This window comes from Vicugna pacos, chromosome 6 (assembly GCF_048564905.1).
Source record: "Vicugna pacos chromosome 6, VicPac4, whole genome shotgun sequence".
Lineage (NCBI taxonomy): Eukaryota > Metazoa > Chordata > Mammalia > Artiodactyla > Camelidae > Vicugna > Vicugna pacos.
The window spans coordinates 70,777,579-70,794,489 of record NC_132992.1 but is presented as its reverse complement, the minus strand read 5'-3'; the positions used below and the strand labels follow the sequence as shown (position 1 = coordinate 70,794,489).

Sequence of the window (16,911 nt, the reverse complement as noted above, 5' to 3'; positions counted from 1 at the left end):
GTGCCAAGGCTTTGAAGAAAAAGTAAAATTTAATGGACAGCATTCTATCAGGAGTATATTCCAGATAGAAGAAACAGTGTAAACATGAGAAAGGCAGAAAAGACTTCAGGGAGTATCCAGATTGGGTGGATTAAAGGGGTTATGTAAGGGAAAGTATAGGAAAAGGAAATACTATATTCCAAAGCAGGCGTAGGGTCTTGATTTTCACTCTAAGGTGTCTGGACAATATTCTGTTGAGAAATATAAAGACATTTCTTGAGAGAGGTGAACAGAACATCATCAGAACTGATATTTTCAGATTATTCCTGCAATAGTGTGTAATTAGGACTGTAGTGGTGTGGTGGATTTAAAATCTGTCCATATCTTCTTTGACAGCCCTCCCTTCAAATGATGGAACCCACCCTTAGAATGTGGGTCAGACTTAGGGATTCACTTCTAACTAATAGAATATGACAGAAGTAATGCTATATGATTTCCAAGGCGAGGTCAAGAAAAGGATAGCTTCAGTCAGGCTTTCTCTTGGATTACTACTCACTCTGGGTAAAGTCATCTTCACAACCAAGTTGTTAAGACACTCAAGCAGCTTAAGAAGTCCATGTGGGAAGAAGCTGAGGCCTCCAAGTAATTATCACACCGACTTGATAGCCATGTGAGTTGGCACCTTAGAAGCAGATCCTCAAGCTGTAATCAAGCCTGTACGTGACTGCAACTCTGGCTGATATCTTGACTGCAACTTCATGAGAGACCCTAGGCCAGAACCGCCAGCTAAACCACTCCTGAATTCCCAAATTCCATGGAAACTGTGCTTTTAACAAATGTTTATTATTGTTTTAAGCCAGTAGATTGGGGGGTAATTTGTTCTGCAGTAATAGGTAACTAATACAGGTGAAAAAGTAGTTAGAAGGATCAAGACTAAAGCTACTGGACAGGGATTCGGGACACTGGGATTTTGCTACCAGCTCTACAGCTTTCCATGTAAGTCACTTAACACCTTTGTGTCTCTGTCTTTCTCATCTGTAGAATGGCTTAAATGGGCCCTAAAGTTTCTTCCAGCTCTAAGATCCTATAAATTCCATGGGAGGTTTTAATTTTATGGTTGTCTTATATCACTCATTTAGCAAGTTTTATTATTAAATACTAGTCTAGGGACTAGTGAGGAGTGACAAGTACATACAAAGTAGGTGATTTGGCTCTTTTCTATTCTTAGTTTACAAAGATTACATAACAATACAAATAAAAAATAACTAGGGAAGATAGTTACATAACTAGTATTTTGAGGACTTTAAAGGCCTTAAAACTCATAGGAAGAAAGAATCCCCCAGAAAATACTGTTTATATAATGGTGAGCTACAGGAATTAAGAATAATGTTAAAACAGTTGTAAGAACAGTTGTAAAGCAATGAGTAATCATGCTTGTGAACAAAGTCAGCCTCATGGGAAGGTTTTGCTATAACTGTGCAATTATGATCAGAAGAGTTAAAACACATTCCTTCCAGTTTAAGAAAGTGTCTTCCCAATCCCCACCTTGCCTGAAATGTGCCAAGTCATTCCTTTAATTAGAGTTTTTAAGAGTCCTCTATTAAGATTTCAAAAGTTATATAATCGTAACAATAATCAAAACATCAATAACTACTATGGTACTACTCTTACTAGGCATTAGTAGGAGCAAATGTGCTAAGTATTTTACACACATTACATTATTTAATCCATACAACATCTCTAAGAGATAGCAGGTGTTACAGCTACATTTTACAAATGAGAAATCTGAGACTCAGAGAAGGTATCAGACTATCCAAAGCTACACAGCTATCAGCTACAGAGCCAGGACATGAAGTCCATGATCCCAACCACTACATTATCTTATTATCTACCTTATTCATTTCTTTTTCTTTTCTTTTTTTTCCTATTTATTTTTACTGAAGTATAGCTGATTTACAATATTATATTAGTTTCAGGTGTACAACATAGTGATTCAATATTTTTACAGTTATACTCCATTAAGTGTTGCTAAGTAAGACACTCTTTTTTTAATTGAAGTATAATTGATGTACAATATCACATAAGTTAAGGTGTACAATATAAAGATTCACAATTTTTAAAGGTTATACTTCATTTACAGTTATAAAATATGGCTGATTCCCTGTGTCATATATACCTTATTCTTTTTTTTTTTTCAATTTGGCAATTAGCTAAAGGTAAACAGAAATAGGATGCAGGAACTCTAGTTTCCCATCAAAGTTTGTTCTTGCTAAGTAGGGCCCAGGGTAGCCAGAGGAGAGCTTGAGAGATACTGTGAGCTTGGAAGACGTGCTGTGACTGTGAGTGAGAGGCACTGAAAGGGATAGTGGAAGGGCCTTAAAGAATACTAATTGTAATAACCATAATATTAGCAGGAGTAATAATAGTAGCAGGTAATATTTATCACACAAGGCTAAGCATTTAAAACAGACTACAGGTATCCCCATTTTTTGAAAGTTCGCTTACACCACTCTGTTTAACAAAAAACTACATCAGTACCTGTTTTCGCTAATTGAAAATAATCTAAAGAGAATTTTCATTTTTATGGAAAAAAAGGTGAAAAGCAAAAATAGTGTTCAGCAGTGAGCCATGTTATAGAGGCAGTGGGCACCCTCAGAAGCGAGGAGAGTGGCACCACCAAGCTCATCCCCCCGGGAACTACACTCAGCATCAAACTGCCATAGCTTTGAACTGTCTCTGTGAGCATCTGTGCTTTACCTAGATTTATTTTGTGCATCCGTTGGCAAGGTGTGTCCTAAGGTAATTGCTTCCTTGGCTTAGGAAGGGTTTCATAGGAGCACTCTACTTTCAGATAGCAAGGGAAAACGGTATGTCATTTATTCTTCACAATGACCCTTCAGAGGTGGTACTATTATTCTCACCTCCATGTTATAGATGAGAAACATAACAAACTATCCAAGTAGTGAAGACAGTATTTATGCTCTAGCAGTCTGACTTCAGAGCACCAGCTTTAACCCCTACATTGCATGGTGTATGGTTATCTTAGGTGGCAATACTACTTCTATCACCACTATTACTAATAATAGTAGCAGTATTCAGTTCTGTGTCAGAGCTGGCTGAGACTAAGAATTTTGCTAGCACATTGTTAGAACATTGGTAGCTTGAAATTGGCCATAATATAAGTATTTACACTAAGGAAATCAGCAAATGCTACAAATCAGGACCTTTTTTTGTAGACAGACACATACCACTGTTAATTCTCACTATGTGGCATACACTATTTTAAGCACTTTACATATATGAGCTCTGTTTAATCTTACAACAACCTTATGAACCAGTAGCTTTTATCATCCCCATTTTATTGATGAGGAAACCTAGATAAAGAGAAGATAAGTAACTTGTCCAAAGTCACAAAGTTGATTTCAGCTACTTGTGCCCAGCCCTCATCTGTGCCATTTATTGCATTGTCATTAATGCAGTAAAACTATATTCTGAACTGAGGGAATGGAAAGAACATAGCAAGGTCAGAGAAACTTTCTGAAAAACTCAGTTTTCCTCATCCCATCCACCCCCACCCAGAGTGTCTTTTAAACTTTTCTAAAATTATCATTCATCAGTCTAAACATATTTTCCTTTAGGACTTTGCTGCTTTGCCCCTAATGTTTTCCACAGCTGTAGTTTCAAAGGTTTAACTGCTGATAAGTGTGGGAGGGTGTGTTGGCTAAGATTTGGTGAATTCACAAAGAAATCAATGAATGCTTAGGGGAAACAGTTGTCTAACTATCAAGAATTTCTGCATCCAGTCCTGCACTAATGTTATCTTCCCCTTTTCTCTCAAATAATCTCTAAAATGTCAAAGGGAATCCTTTACCATCTAACAGGGGTAAATGTCTATGAAGGCTTTTGCAAACATAAGTAGTTAATACTAATCTTCTTTAAAAAAAGAAAAAGAAAGAAAGAAAGAAAGAAAGAAAGAAAGAAAGAAAGAAAGAAAGAAAGAAAGAAAGAAAGAAAGAAAGAAAGAAAGAAAGAAAGAAAGAAAGAAAGAAAGAAAGAAATTTACATCATCTAATTCTTTCTCCACTTGGATTTTTCTCTTCTGGAATTGTTTTATTGTTTTGAGCTCTGTCTGAATCATTCCAATTTCTTTGGCTTTTTGATGGAACTGTCCCTCCAGCTCATTTATTTGCACAGTATATTTTTGTTCCTGTATATGAAAAAAAAAACAGGTAAATGAGTTAAGAAAAAAACAGAGGTCACACAGAGTCCTGTTCCATATGAAGCCTTAAGCCATTTGTCTATCTTCTTTGAAGAAATGTTCCCTTTTTATTTTTGTATATAGTTTTAATTTTTGTTAAAAGATAACAAGTGCCTTGAATAAGGAAGAAATTCTAAAATGAGCTGATCTCTCATAGAAAATGCAGGTATTTATTAAAAAGAGGTATGAGAAGACTAAACAAATCTTTAATCTGTAGGAAAGAAATAAATCCCTAATCATAAATTAAAATTAGTAAACTAAGACAAAGGGAGGGCCCATATCTCCAATAAATAAATAAAGAAGAAGGTGGGAGAAAGAGGAAGGAAGGGGGGAAGATGGAGTAGAAGAAAAAAGAGGAGGAGAAAGGGAAGAGAAGCAGAGGGAAAGGAGGAAAAAAAAAAAGAGGGAAGCAGAGAAAAAAAAGGCCAATACCACAATTTAAAAATGAACAAGAGATATCAAAAGAAATGCAACTGACCCTTAAACTCATTTAAAAAATGCTCAACCTAGCTCATAGTAAGAGAGATGCAAACTGAAGTACACTAAAATACCATTTCTCACCTATCATGTTGACAAAAATCCATTTTGACAGTATAGTATATTGCAAAGACATAGACAGAAGTTAGAGTTCTCAGAATATACCATGTTTGATAGACTTGACCCACATAAATGTTTCACATAATTATAATTAAGTAATTACATGATTTTACATGCACAATAAATTTTTTTAAAGCAACATCTAAAAATCAAAAGCAAAATGTGTTGTTGAGTTGGTAGTATAATCTCACAGAAAGGAAATGTGTCAAATGGTTTTTAAATCTTGTTAATTTGATTGTAGATCCCTGTTGGTACATAACCTAAGGGGGGAAGTGGCCCCTAAAATCTTACACTGTATCCACTAATCTGTGTTGTTAGTAGTGTTAATATTAGTGCTCTATGCCTATTTATGTATTGAGGTTTGAAGAAAACACACAATTATACTGGTATCATTAAGAATTAGGATTTTGGGTGAGGGAGAAAGGAGACACAGACAAAGTTAAGTAAAAATCCTGTTCTACTGCATCTGAATTTAAAGTATTAGTATGGGCTCATGATATATTTTAATCTTTAAATGTATTTTTTATATATTATATATTTCCTGGCTCTGTCCACTGAAAAGCTGTAGAACCCAAGATAAGTAAGTGCCACTACTACAGATGGTTTTCTACAGTAACATAATTTTATGTTATTTTTGAGCTTCTGTACAATCAAGTGTGTGAGTTTTAAGGTCACTGAGCTGCTCAGAAGACCTATTCACTTTTTTCCCTTGTGTCTTAAATATCTGAACTTGCCAGAAACCTGACCACTAGGAAGTGAAGGGACAATATACATACTCACCAATTTTTCCTTCTCCTCTTGGGCTTTTTCCTTTGTTTCATTCAATTGCTGTTTCAATTTTTCAATCTGTAGAAAATGGAAATAGAGTCAAGAAGGTAAAGAAATTTCTCTATGTCCCACCTTAATTAAGTAGCCTAGTTTTGACATGATACTAAAACCAGTAGTGGTGGAGAGGCAGAGTAAGGTGGGAAGAGGAGAGAGGATATAATCCATACGTTAATCTGCTATTGCCAGTTTTCAAAACTTGGCTATCATCAGAATTGCCAGCGTAAATTTTTTTTTTATCTGTGTATAGTAAAAAACAATATTAAATTCACCATCTTAACCATTTTTAAGTGTACAGTTCAGTAGTGTTAAGTATGTATTCACATTATTGTGCAACAAATCTCTGGAACTTTTTCACTTTACAAAATTGAAACTCTTTGTTCATGAAACACTGATTCCTTCTCCTACCTCCCCCAGGCTTTCTACATTGTTTCTATGATTTTGACTACTTCAGATACATCTACTGAAGAAAAACTGCACAACCTAAAAGTTGCAAATTAAGTTTATTCCAGGATCTTAACTGAGGGCTATATCCTGGGAAACAGTCTCTCAGATAGCCCTGAGTAACTGCTCAGAAGAGGTAAGGGAGGAGACAAGATATTTAGGACTTTTTTCCTGGGAAAAAACATGTAGTTAAACACCAAAAGATTATGACTAGTCACAAGGAACAGACACTCAGGTTAATGATTTTAGTGCTTTTCTATGTATGGGAAGATGTGGGTTCATTGAAATTATTCCTTAGATGCATCCTAACTCTTTAGGGCCAGTATCCTGTTTTTTTCCATCCTGAATTCCCCTCAGGACACACCATGGGGGAGGCAGTCCAGGCAGAGGTAGTGCCACTGCAGTGGCTGATGGCTTGATCTTTGTAGAGCTAGAATCTTGGGCAACATTCTTTGTTTACTGGAACAGTTAACATTCCCTGGCCACAGATACTTCACATGAGTGGAATCACACAGTATTTGGCCTTTTGTAACAAGCTTATTTTACTTAGCATAATGTCCCTAATGTTCATCCATGTTATAGCACATGACAGGATTTCCTTCTTTCTTAAGGCTGTGTAATATGACATTGTATGTATATACCACATGTTCTTTATTCATTCATCTGTCAACAGACATTTGGGTTGTTTCCACCTTTTGACTATGTGAATAACGTTTCGAGAACATGGATGTGCAATTATCTCTTCAAGATCCTGCATTAAATTCTTTTGGAAATCTACCCAATAGTGAGATTGTTGGAGCATATGAAATTCTACCTTTAATTTTTTGAGGAACCTCTGTACTGTTTTCCATATTGGTTGCACCATTTTACATTCCCATCAACAGTGCACAAGGATTCCTATTTCTCTGCATCCCCACCAACACTTATTATTTTTTGTTTTTCTGATAGTAGTCATCTTAATGGGTGTGAAGTGATTAATTTAGAGTTTTGATTTGTATTTCTCTTAAATGAGTAAATTTTTAAAGAAAAGTTTCAAGAAGAGTACAAAGAATTCCTATATAGACTACATCCAATTTTGCCACATTTGCTTTCCTTATATGATAGGTCTATCTAAATACATAAATATTTTCATGCACACAGGTGATAGATATTTTAAATTGTTTTTTCTGGACCATGTGAGAATAAGCTTAAGACATCATATTCCTTTGCCCCTGAATATTTCAGTAGGTATTTCCTAAGAAAAAGGACAATCTCTTAAAAGAGTTTGATCATAGTACAATGATCAAAATCAGGACATTTAACATAAATATAATACTATTATTTAATCTATAGTACATATTTAAATTTTTCCACCAATTGTCCCAATGGTGTCCTTTCATTGTAACTTCTTTTTCTTATCCAGGATATAATCCCTGATTGTGCATTATACTTAGTTTTCATATATCCTAGTCTCTTTAATCTTGAGCAGTTTCTTTTATGATATCAACATTTTGGAAGACTACTGGCCAGGTTTCAGTTTGTCTGATGTTTCTTCATGAGATGATTGAGTTTATGCCTTTTTGGCAAGCATACACTGCCTAGGTGATGAAATATCCTTTTCACTGCACCATGCCATGAGGTGATTGGTGTTCATTGTAATCAACTGGTTAAGACTGTGTCTGCCAGGTTTCTCCACTTAAAAGTTACTATTTTGCCTTTTGAAATTATTAAGTAATCTGTGGGAAGATAGTTTGAGTTTATGCAAATATCCTTCTGCTCATCAAACTTTCACCCACTTGTTTTGGCATCCACCGTGGATTCTTGACTGAATCAATTACAATTCTGATGCCAAATGGTGATTTTTCTAATTTCATCATTCTTTGGAAATTTAATAATTTACTGCATTCCACTGTAAGGAAAGGCTTTCCCTTCTCCCTTATTTATTAATCTATATATTTATCTAGTAGTTGTAAGCACTCATGGACTTATTTTATTCAATGAGTTATAATCTATTACTGTCATTCTTTATTCTGATTGTCCCAGATCTGGCCAGTGGGAGTCCCTTCAAGATACCTCCAGTGTCCTTTAATTATTTTTACTTTCTTACTGGCACAATAAGATAGTCTAAGTTCATCTTTTACTCTCCCTGCTCCAGTCTTAAAATCAATAATTTCTCAAAGGATACAGGTATGTTTTTGTAGGAAGCCTGAGTAGCTTTTTAAACTAAAAACTCTTTGATATGGTTATAGAATCTGAGATATAGAAGTGAAATATTGTTGTAAATAATCTTAGAATAGTTTAAAGAAACCAAAACAATTTTTAAATAAATTGAGACAGCCCTAAGTCATGTAGGACAGGTATAAAATATGAGATTTATTTTGTGTTGGTTGAACAAAATCTTAAACACAAAAACCCACTCTTAAGGAAAATCTCCTAATTTTGTCCAAGATATAATAATTTTTAAAACACACTTCATTTTTTTTTTAAATGGAGATACTGGGGATTGAATCCAGGACCTCCTGCATGCTAAGCATGTGCTCTACTACTGAGCTATACCCACCCCCCACATTTCATTTCTAATATTTCTATAATTAACATGAAGACTATAAACAGTTTAAATAAAGTTTAAGTAAATAATGCATTTCTAGGATATAGTATAATGCGTAAAAAAACTATAAGAGAGCTAGTTAACCAGGGTATATTGAATCTATTTTATTTCTTCCTTCCAAAGTAGTTTCTTTGGTTTTAATGGGTATCCATGATTGTGAGAAAATTATGTTTTTGCTACAGCCAGATGCTGGCCTTTGATACACAAAGGCAGATGAAAATCTGGAAATACAAGTGATAGCAATAAGTATAGTCCAGTATCAATTAGCTAATGCAAACCACAAAGCTTCTATGTAATGAATCTTGAAAATTATTTGTATAATTGGACTAAAGGCTTACTTTAGAATAATATTTTATAGCAGACAATTTTGATAATGCCTACTATTTTTAAAATGGCAGTTGCCTTGGAAAGAAGGTTAAAAAATGCACAAAAAATTACACTTTATTTAATAAGACACAGAAAATCCACACTAATGTTCAGTTGTCTGATTTCTCTAATATGCTTCCAATATCATCTTGTACTTGTTTTGATTGCTATTAACTTTTTCAAAGCATCTGTGCAGTCACAAGTCACTCATTCATGTATGCAGAAATATTTTAATGAGTGCCTACTATGTGCCAAGCCCATAATAAGGTGCTGGAGATATAACATTCAGCAATTTAAAAAGGCTCCCAAATTCTTTACTTCTATGAGGTTTCATTCTAATCAGGAGAAGAGAAAATAAACAAATACATAAGTAACATGCATATAGCATGACAGAAGTTAATAAATATTATGAAGAAAATAAGACAAGGGAGATGGTTTTAATTTTAAAGAGGGTAGTGAGGAAGGGTCTCCTCGAAAATGTGGCATTTGAAACAAATTATGGAATGATTCATGAATTTGCATGTCATCCTTACGTAGAAGCCATGCTTTGCATCACTCCAATATGTGTACTGAAGCAAACGTTTAAAAAAATTTTAAAAATGGGTGAAGGAACATATAAAAGATGCTCAAGTGACTAATAATCAGGAAAATACAAATTAAAACCACATACCAATTTCCACCCATAGTGCAGTGTTGGTGGTATAGTGGTAAGCATAGCTGCCTTCCAATTTCCACCCATAAAACTGAGCAAAAGTTACTAAGTATGATATCAAGTTTTCACAGAAATGTAGACAAACAGGAACTCACTGTAATACATTGCTTGTGACAGTATAGACTGGTATACCCCTTTGGACTTCAATTTAAACCCTTGTGAGGTTGAAACTATGCATACCTCATAATACAGTAATTTAACTTCTAAGTGTCTACTCTAGAGAAACTCTCAAACATGGGCACAAGCAGACATACCCAAGAATATTTACTGAAGGTCTACTTGTAATAATGAAAAAATGGAGTCTGATTAATCCACAGGGTTATGTGAACAACATTTTGGTTTATTTATTTGATGGAATATTATAAGGTAGCTAAGAATGAATGAAAAAAATAAAGCATGCTCATTATAAATTTTTGTAAAATAAACTGAATCATGTGACTTTTATAAATATACCACAAAAAATAACGTTGTATTAAAAAACAAGTTGCAAAAGATATATACAATATGACACTACTAACGTAAAATATAAAACTGTGAAGGAAAAGCTGGGCTGGTCTAACAAGATAACTCACAAGTCTAGCAATGTGAAGGAGAGGCTGGGCTGGGCTAACAGGATAACTCACAAATCTAAGTATCGGAATACTGATCTGAGTTCTGCTGGACTAACTTGTAAATCTAAGTTAATTAGTGTTGGTTTGCTGTTCATGTTTTTTTTGCTAGCCAGCTGGATTTTCAAAGAGATATATCTGGCTTTGGAATGTTGGTTTGCTGCCTCCCTGCCTCCACTTTTGTGATAATGATGCTGCTAAAGCTGTTCCATGCCTATTGGCCAAATATCCCAAGCTTGTACTTTACCCTATAAAACCTCATGCGCACGTCTTGGAGGTGCTCAGAGCTTCGGAGCAGAAGCCCCTCTGAGCCCACCAGCGTAATACATTTGAGTACTCCAACACTCCGAGTGGTGCTTGTTTCTTGGCTGGCCTGTCGTTTCCGTAACAAAACAGGACTATAATATGTATTATGTGTGGATATATACTACATAAATAATAAAAATACAAAAACATACATAGGAATGAAGAAGCATGGTGGAAATTTTCTTGGGTCTTCATAGGGCTCACAGAGGCAGATGGGAAAGAGAAGAATTTAAGTCACACCTAAATTCCACGTTAATACCTGCGAGCTGTGAGATTTTGGGCAAATACCTGTCCTGTCTGAGAGTCAATTTCTTTATCTGTAAAACGGGAATGACAATTTGTAGCTACATGGGTTATTAAAAGGACAAAATGAGATAGCAGAGGTAAATATTACCTAGCATAGTGCTGGGCACAAAACAGGAGCCCCAAAATGTTAGTTCCCTTCCCTTTTTTTCCCAGACCTAAAACAATAGCTCTACTCCCAACATTTCAACAAGGTACAATAAGATAAATTCAAGACTCAACAGGTCAAAAAGAAGAGAATCAGCTTCCTGGGTTCATAATCATGAGACCATGGATTATCAGTGAACTGCTGATATGATACAAATCATTAAAACTTAAATAGTTGTCAATATCAAAAGAATATATAGATCTTATACCATGCTCTTGTTCTTAAAATAAGTTGATCATAATGTTCCCTTAGGATCATCAATCTTTGTTTCAGTCAAGAAAACATGGGACAAGGACTGTAAACAAAAAAAAGAGCCAATTTTGACAGTAAAGCCATTCTGAAATAACATGTTGCTTCAAGGAGAGTTAAGGTTAATTGAAGTGCCTTAACTATGTGATGAGATTTCAAGGAATTGAAATCCTTGAAATATATAACCACACCAATATAACCACAGAGGTAGTTACTAAGGCTCAGGAAGGTTTCTACCTACCTACCAGATTATCTTTCTCCTGATCCTGCTTCTTCAGGTAGCTTAATACAGACATTGTGTCTCTCTCCATTCTATACTGCTGTTTCTTTAAGTTCTCGTTACTTTTTGCCAGTCTCCGGGAAGTATCACGATACTCAATCCTAGAGAGTTCTGTGACTTCCAGCCTGGCCTCCCAAAGGGCCGCATTGGCCTTGGCTCTGTCCACGGCAGATTCCTCAACTTTTACTGGCTTCCTGTACGGGAAGGGGACATTGACAGCATATAACTATTTCTCTATTATATTAGTATTACACCTTTCTCTTTATTATTATTTGTTTTGCTTGGTATTTGCCTGGCTCATATGAGCAAATACTATCGTATGAATGAGTTAATAAGAAATATTTACTTGACAATAGAGTTAAGTGCCTCTTCCTGAAAGAGGGGAGCTGTGACGCATAACTCTAAAGGACTGGAAAAACAAACAGGCATGATAAGTCAAATTCATTTGATAAAGCTTTCACATCTTTTCATTCACTTCTTTGATTCTCTCATATCTGCAGTCTTTTCTGTGCCTACTCACTCAGTCTTAGATCTTGGTTCTCTCCACTGCAAATTCATTACCTTAGTTCCCGTTCTGCATGATGATGTATTTTAATGTAACTAATTTTAAATCCACACTTCTGTAATCTTCCATTCACCCCTAATCCCAGTTTTGTTTTTGTTTTAGGTTGTTTTGCCACAATACACCAGGCTTCAAGGATGGCAGGGAAAGAAACCATAATCATTTATATAGAAGTGGAGAGGAAATTTTAAAATAATGACGGTTTTAAACATTAAAATGATAAAAGGGGAGATTTTCCGAAATAAAGATTTATTATATGAGCATTAACAAAACACTATCCCCTATGTATGGCAGGCACTGGGTATATACATATTTAGATAATAAATAAGACCTCACCTATATTTGAATTCTAGATATTTTCACACATTCGTATGTGTGGACCTTTCTATACTGTCACTCTCCATCCCACCTCCTAACTCCTGGTTCTTGATTCCTTTCCAGTCCCATTCTCACCTTTTCTTCTCTTCAAATTAAAGCTAGCCCCATCCCCAACCCCTCAGTCGGTTATAGCTGTTGACCTCCCTTTCCAGCATGATTTAGGCATTAATGACAGACTGCCTTGCTACAAAAATTCAGTTTCTCTCTGGAAGTATCAGGTCTAAGCTGCTCAGAGTAACTGATGCAAGAAATTGGATAGTATTTGTCATAGGAAGACCACTAATACTGATTGCAGAAACAAAGCAGGATTTCTCAAACTATGAGTCATGGAAAATTCAAGGAATAAAAGGTCTGTTACCCTCTCTCACTGTAGATGCATGGTCAAAAATAGAAAACATATGCCAGTGAGTTCCAGGAATGATAAGCCCTTGGCATTTTTAAAAAATGCTAGACTAACTCAACCATAAAAAAGAATAAAATAATGCCATTTGCAGCAACATGGATGGACCTGGAGATGGTAATTCTAAGTTCAGTAAGCCAGAAAGAGAAAGAAAAATACCATATATCACTCATATGTGGAATCTTAAAAAAAAAAAAAGACACTATGAACTCATTTACAAAACAGAAACTAATTCACAGACATAGTAAACAATCTTACGTTGCCAGGGAAACAGGGTGGGAAGGGATAAATTTGGGAGTTTAAGATTTGCAAATGTTAGCCACTATATATAAAAATAGATTTTAAAAAAACAAGTTTCTTCTGTATAACACAGGGAACTATTTTCAATATCTTGTAATAACCTTTAATGAAAAAGAATATGAAAATAAATACATGTATGTATACGTATAACTGGGACACTCTGCTGTTCACCAGAAATTGACACATTGTAACTGACTATACTTGAATTAAAATAAAAATGCCAGACTAGTTAGCCTAAAAAAATTTTTTCTTAAATCACACTGTAGAAGAATATTTATAATAATACACTGGGGTAGGGGAGCTACAAATATAAATCTGTATATTGGACTATCATTTTATAAAAGAAGAAAAAGAATATTCCAAAATGATAGCAGTGGTTATCTTTGGATGATGGGATTACAGGTGATTTTTTTTTCTCCTTTGACTTTCCATGTTTCTTACACTTTCTGTAATGAGCATGCATTACTCTCTTAAACAAGTTATTTTATAAACTTTACAAGTTTAGGAGATTCCCTTGCGGTCCCACATACTGTGTTGTTGGACACCATGTATGATTCCAATGTGTCTAGGAACCACTAGGGTCATTCAATAGGTTCAGTGGCAATCTAGCAGCAACTCCAAGCCTGCAAAGGTTTAGTACTAGAACAATACTACTCAGTTCAGAAATTCTTATCAGTTTGGGGAAACCTGAATAACCCAATTTGGTCAACTCCTTTAGGTTTTCCTTTGAACCAAAAGGGTCCCTGAAAAAGCCCAAGGAGCTACTTCAATCACCCAGAGAGCCTTTGGATATTCAAGATGATCTCAACCACACAGCAGAAATTTCACAGGCTACACGCATAAAGCAACAAACCCAGAGCACAGTTCTCGGGGGAAAAAAAGATCCAAGTTGAAGCATATACAAGCAGACACCTTAATTTATTTAACAAATATTAAGCATCTGCTATGATCCAGGCTCTCTGCTAGGTGCTGGAAATGTGGTGAATAATGCTCAGTGCCTATTCCAGAGACGCTTAAAGTCTTGAGCAGGTTTTCCCAACCCTGGCACTGCTGATATTCTGAACCACATGATCTTTGGTTGTCTTGTGCACTGCAGGATATTTAACAGCATCCTTGGTCTCTAGTCACTAGATGCCAGTAGCGCACATCCCCAGATGTGACACCCAAAAATGTCTCCAGATGTTGACATATGTCTTCTGGAAGCCAAAATCGTCCCAGCCTGAGAATCACTAATCTAGAGCAGTGCTGTCCAATAGAACTTCCTGCGATGATGAAAATGCTCTATATCTGAGCTGTCCAATACAGTCACCACTAGGCACAAGCGCCTATTGAGTACACGTAATATGGCTAGTACAAATAAGGATCTGAATTTTAAATTTTAACTAATTTTAATTTAATAGCCACACATGACCAGTGACCACTCTATTGGACAGCACAGGTCTAGAGGACCTCCAACATCCCAAGACATGTTATCCTGACTTTTATTTCCAGAGTCAGAACTCTTTCTCCTCATTCTCAGTTCTGTGTTCTTGCCTAGCACCTATTTCATTCTATCCTGTGTTACTTCTATTCTTTGAGGGCTATCTGTCTCCTCGTTAGTGCATTACACATAGGCAGAGGCTGTGTCTAAATAACTTCTGGGTCCCAAATCTCATACTCTTGTCTTAATCGAAACAGTATGGCTTGGCATGCATTTTGGAAATTTCTGAACAATGGGAGCTGTCCTTTTCTGAAGCAGGAAGAGAAGAGTGAGAGAGAGAAGGGTCCAGGAGGACCAGCGGGAGGGTGCCAGTCATCCAGCAGGGAGCAGGGACCCCAGGGTGCTTCTCCTTACTTCTTCTTCTTGTCTTTATCTTTGCCTTTGTCTTTGCTCTTGCCTTTCTTTTTGTCCTTTTCCTTCGACGGCATCTTGGCTTTTTCAGGGCCCCCGCTGTCGTCGTGGCCTCTCGCAGCAGCCGGGACCGGGTTCCGTCTCCAAGGACACCAGGACGCCGCGCGGGTAACGTTCCGCTCGGGCCGTCCTCTGCGCGCAGAGAGCGCACGCGCCGGTGACGTAGCCCCAACGCCACTGCGCGAGCCCCGCCCTCCGGCCGGGCGCAGGGGGCGGGGCGGAGATCGCGCAGAGGGCGGCGGGTGGCCGCGGCGGGGCGGCGCGCGCGCGGTGAGTGTGCGAGCGGCGGAGGCGCCAGAGCCTGACCAGCGTCCTAGCTGGGCTGGCAGGCGGCAGGGAGCAGGCCATCCCGGGCGGTGATGGTGACGGTCGGAGCGTCCTCTCCTAAGGAGGCTTGTTTCCCTTTGGGTCCGACCGCCCCCCGCGGGGTTGCAGCCTTTCGCGTCTCGCCCTCAAGTTCTCCCCTTCCCTCGCGCCGCAGCCAGCGTGGCCGCGGCCTCTCCCGAAGCTGCCCGACTCTTGGTTTCTTTCTCCCTCTCTTGGCTTCTGACTCTTGCTAATTCTGTAAGGGATGGCGCAGTCAGGAGACTTACCAAGCCAAACATTTTTTTTGATGAGGCAGTGTGAGGACTTCTCCGAGAGTGATGTTTAGGGGTGAGGCGGGCAGCGCGTGCCGGCGTCTGGGAGCTCGGCGAGGAGAAAAGTGCTGCCACCTGGGGCGGGAGAGGCTCTGGGGCCTCGGGGAGAGTTCTCGGAGAGGAGAGTCCTGTCGTGGCCAGCGCTGCCCTTCCCAGAACCGGCCCCAGATTCCCATTTGCTAGTACCTCATGCACCCGCAGCCCATTATTTCTGCAAGTTGCGTGAAGTTGAAAGCTCTTGTTTTTCGGTCTTGGATTTTTGTTTTATTTTCTTCCCTGAGTACATCTATGAAAAGAGGTATTACTTAAAATAATTGTTTCCCCTTTTCAGGGAGGAGCTCTGTGATTATGTCTTCATTCAGTGAGTTAGTCCTTGAGTCACTGAGCTTCCTAAGATAGGGAATTCTGGTTGCCAAGAAAACAGTTAGGGAACTTGTGATTGAAGCCCTGCTGTGCGTTATCCTCCGTTTCAAACTGAATTTAAAATGTCTTTTTGAAACTTCATTTTCCATCTTCCCTCTCCATTTCTCTAGGGAGGATTTAATCCCCACACCCCCTGCAGAGGTCTTTGACCGCTGTTGCAATCCCCACCCCACCCCCTTTTATTTTTTCACTTCTGTAGTTTCTGAATTCTGTGGTTAGAGGGAACATGCTGATTTGTTAATGAGCACAGAAAATCTCTTAAGTCATACTGTCTTCTAGCATAGTTGTGGTTTACTCTTATTTCCCAGTGCATTTCCCCCTCTGTTTGCATGTCATGTTTCCGTGGGTCAATGGCGGAATCACCATACATTGAAGGGGTTTATTTTGAAAGAAATCTATAAAGTTACGATTGATTTTATACGTCTAGGGTTCTGAAAATGCACCCTATTGATTACTTGCAAGAAAGAGAGGATAGGGAATCTTCTATGAGAGGCTTTATATTTGAAATTCATTCTAAAAATTGGTTACTGTATAATATGAAAGTCAGTCCAAGACTTTTGTTGTTTGAACGTAGGCCTACAGACTCACTTACTTAAACATGAAAAACTGTAACAAAATTATTTCTTAATATATATGCATAATAGTTTAGTTACATGT

General features: G+C 37.4%; 2 protein-coding genes across 7 annotated transcripts in view; one reads left to right on the top strand and one right to left on the bottom strand.

Annotated features, from left to right (window-relative positions):
* Nucleotides 1-15,320, bottom strand: part of BBOF1 (basal body orientation factor 1) — a 44,254-nt gene extending 28,934 nt beyond the window's left edge. For all 3 annotated transcript variants that reach the window (XM_072963403.1, XM_031679227.2, XM_072963404.1), the window contains exons 1-4: nucleotides 15,137-15,320; nucleotides 11,628-11,856; nucleotides 5,615-5,680; nucleotides 4,043-4,186 (exon numbers count right to left, since the gene is read on the bottom strand). In XM_072963403.1, the coding sequence (XP_072819504.1) occupies nucleotides 4,043-4,186; nucleotides 5,615-5,680; nucleotides 11,628-11,856; nucleotides 15,137-15,210 (513 nt within the window). In that variant the 5' untranslated portion in view covers nucleotides 15,211-15,320. The remainder of the gene's footprint in view (nucleotides 1-4,042; nucleotides 4,187-5,614; nucleotides 5,681-11,627; nucleotides 11,857-15,136) is intronic.
* An 86-nt stretch (nucleotides 15,321-15,406) lies between these two features.
* ENTPD5 (ectonucleoside triphosphate diphosphohydrolase 5 (inactive)) overlaps nucleotides 15,407-16,911 on the top strand; it is a 30,278-nt gene continuing 28,773 nt past the window's right edge. For all 4 annotated transcript variants that reach the window (XR_012073749.1, XM_072963402.1, XM_072963401.1 and 1 more), the window contains exon 1: nucleotides 15,407-15,463. The gene's annotated coding sequence lies outside the window, so the exon portion shown is untranslated. The remainder of the gene's footprint in view (nucleotides 15,464-16,911) is intronic.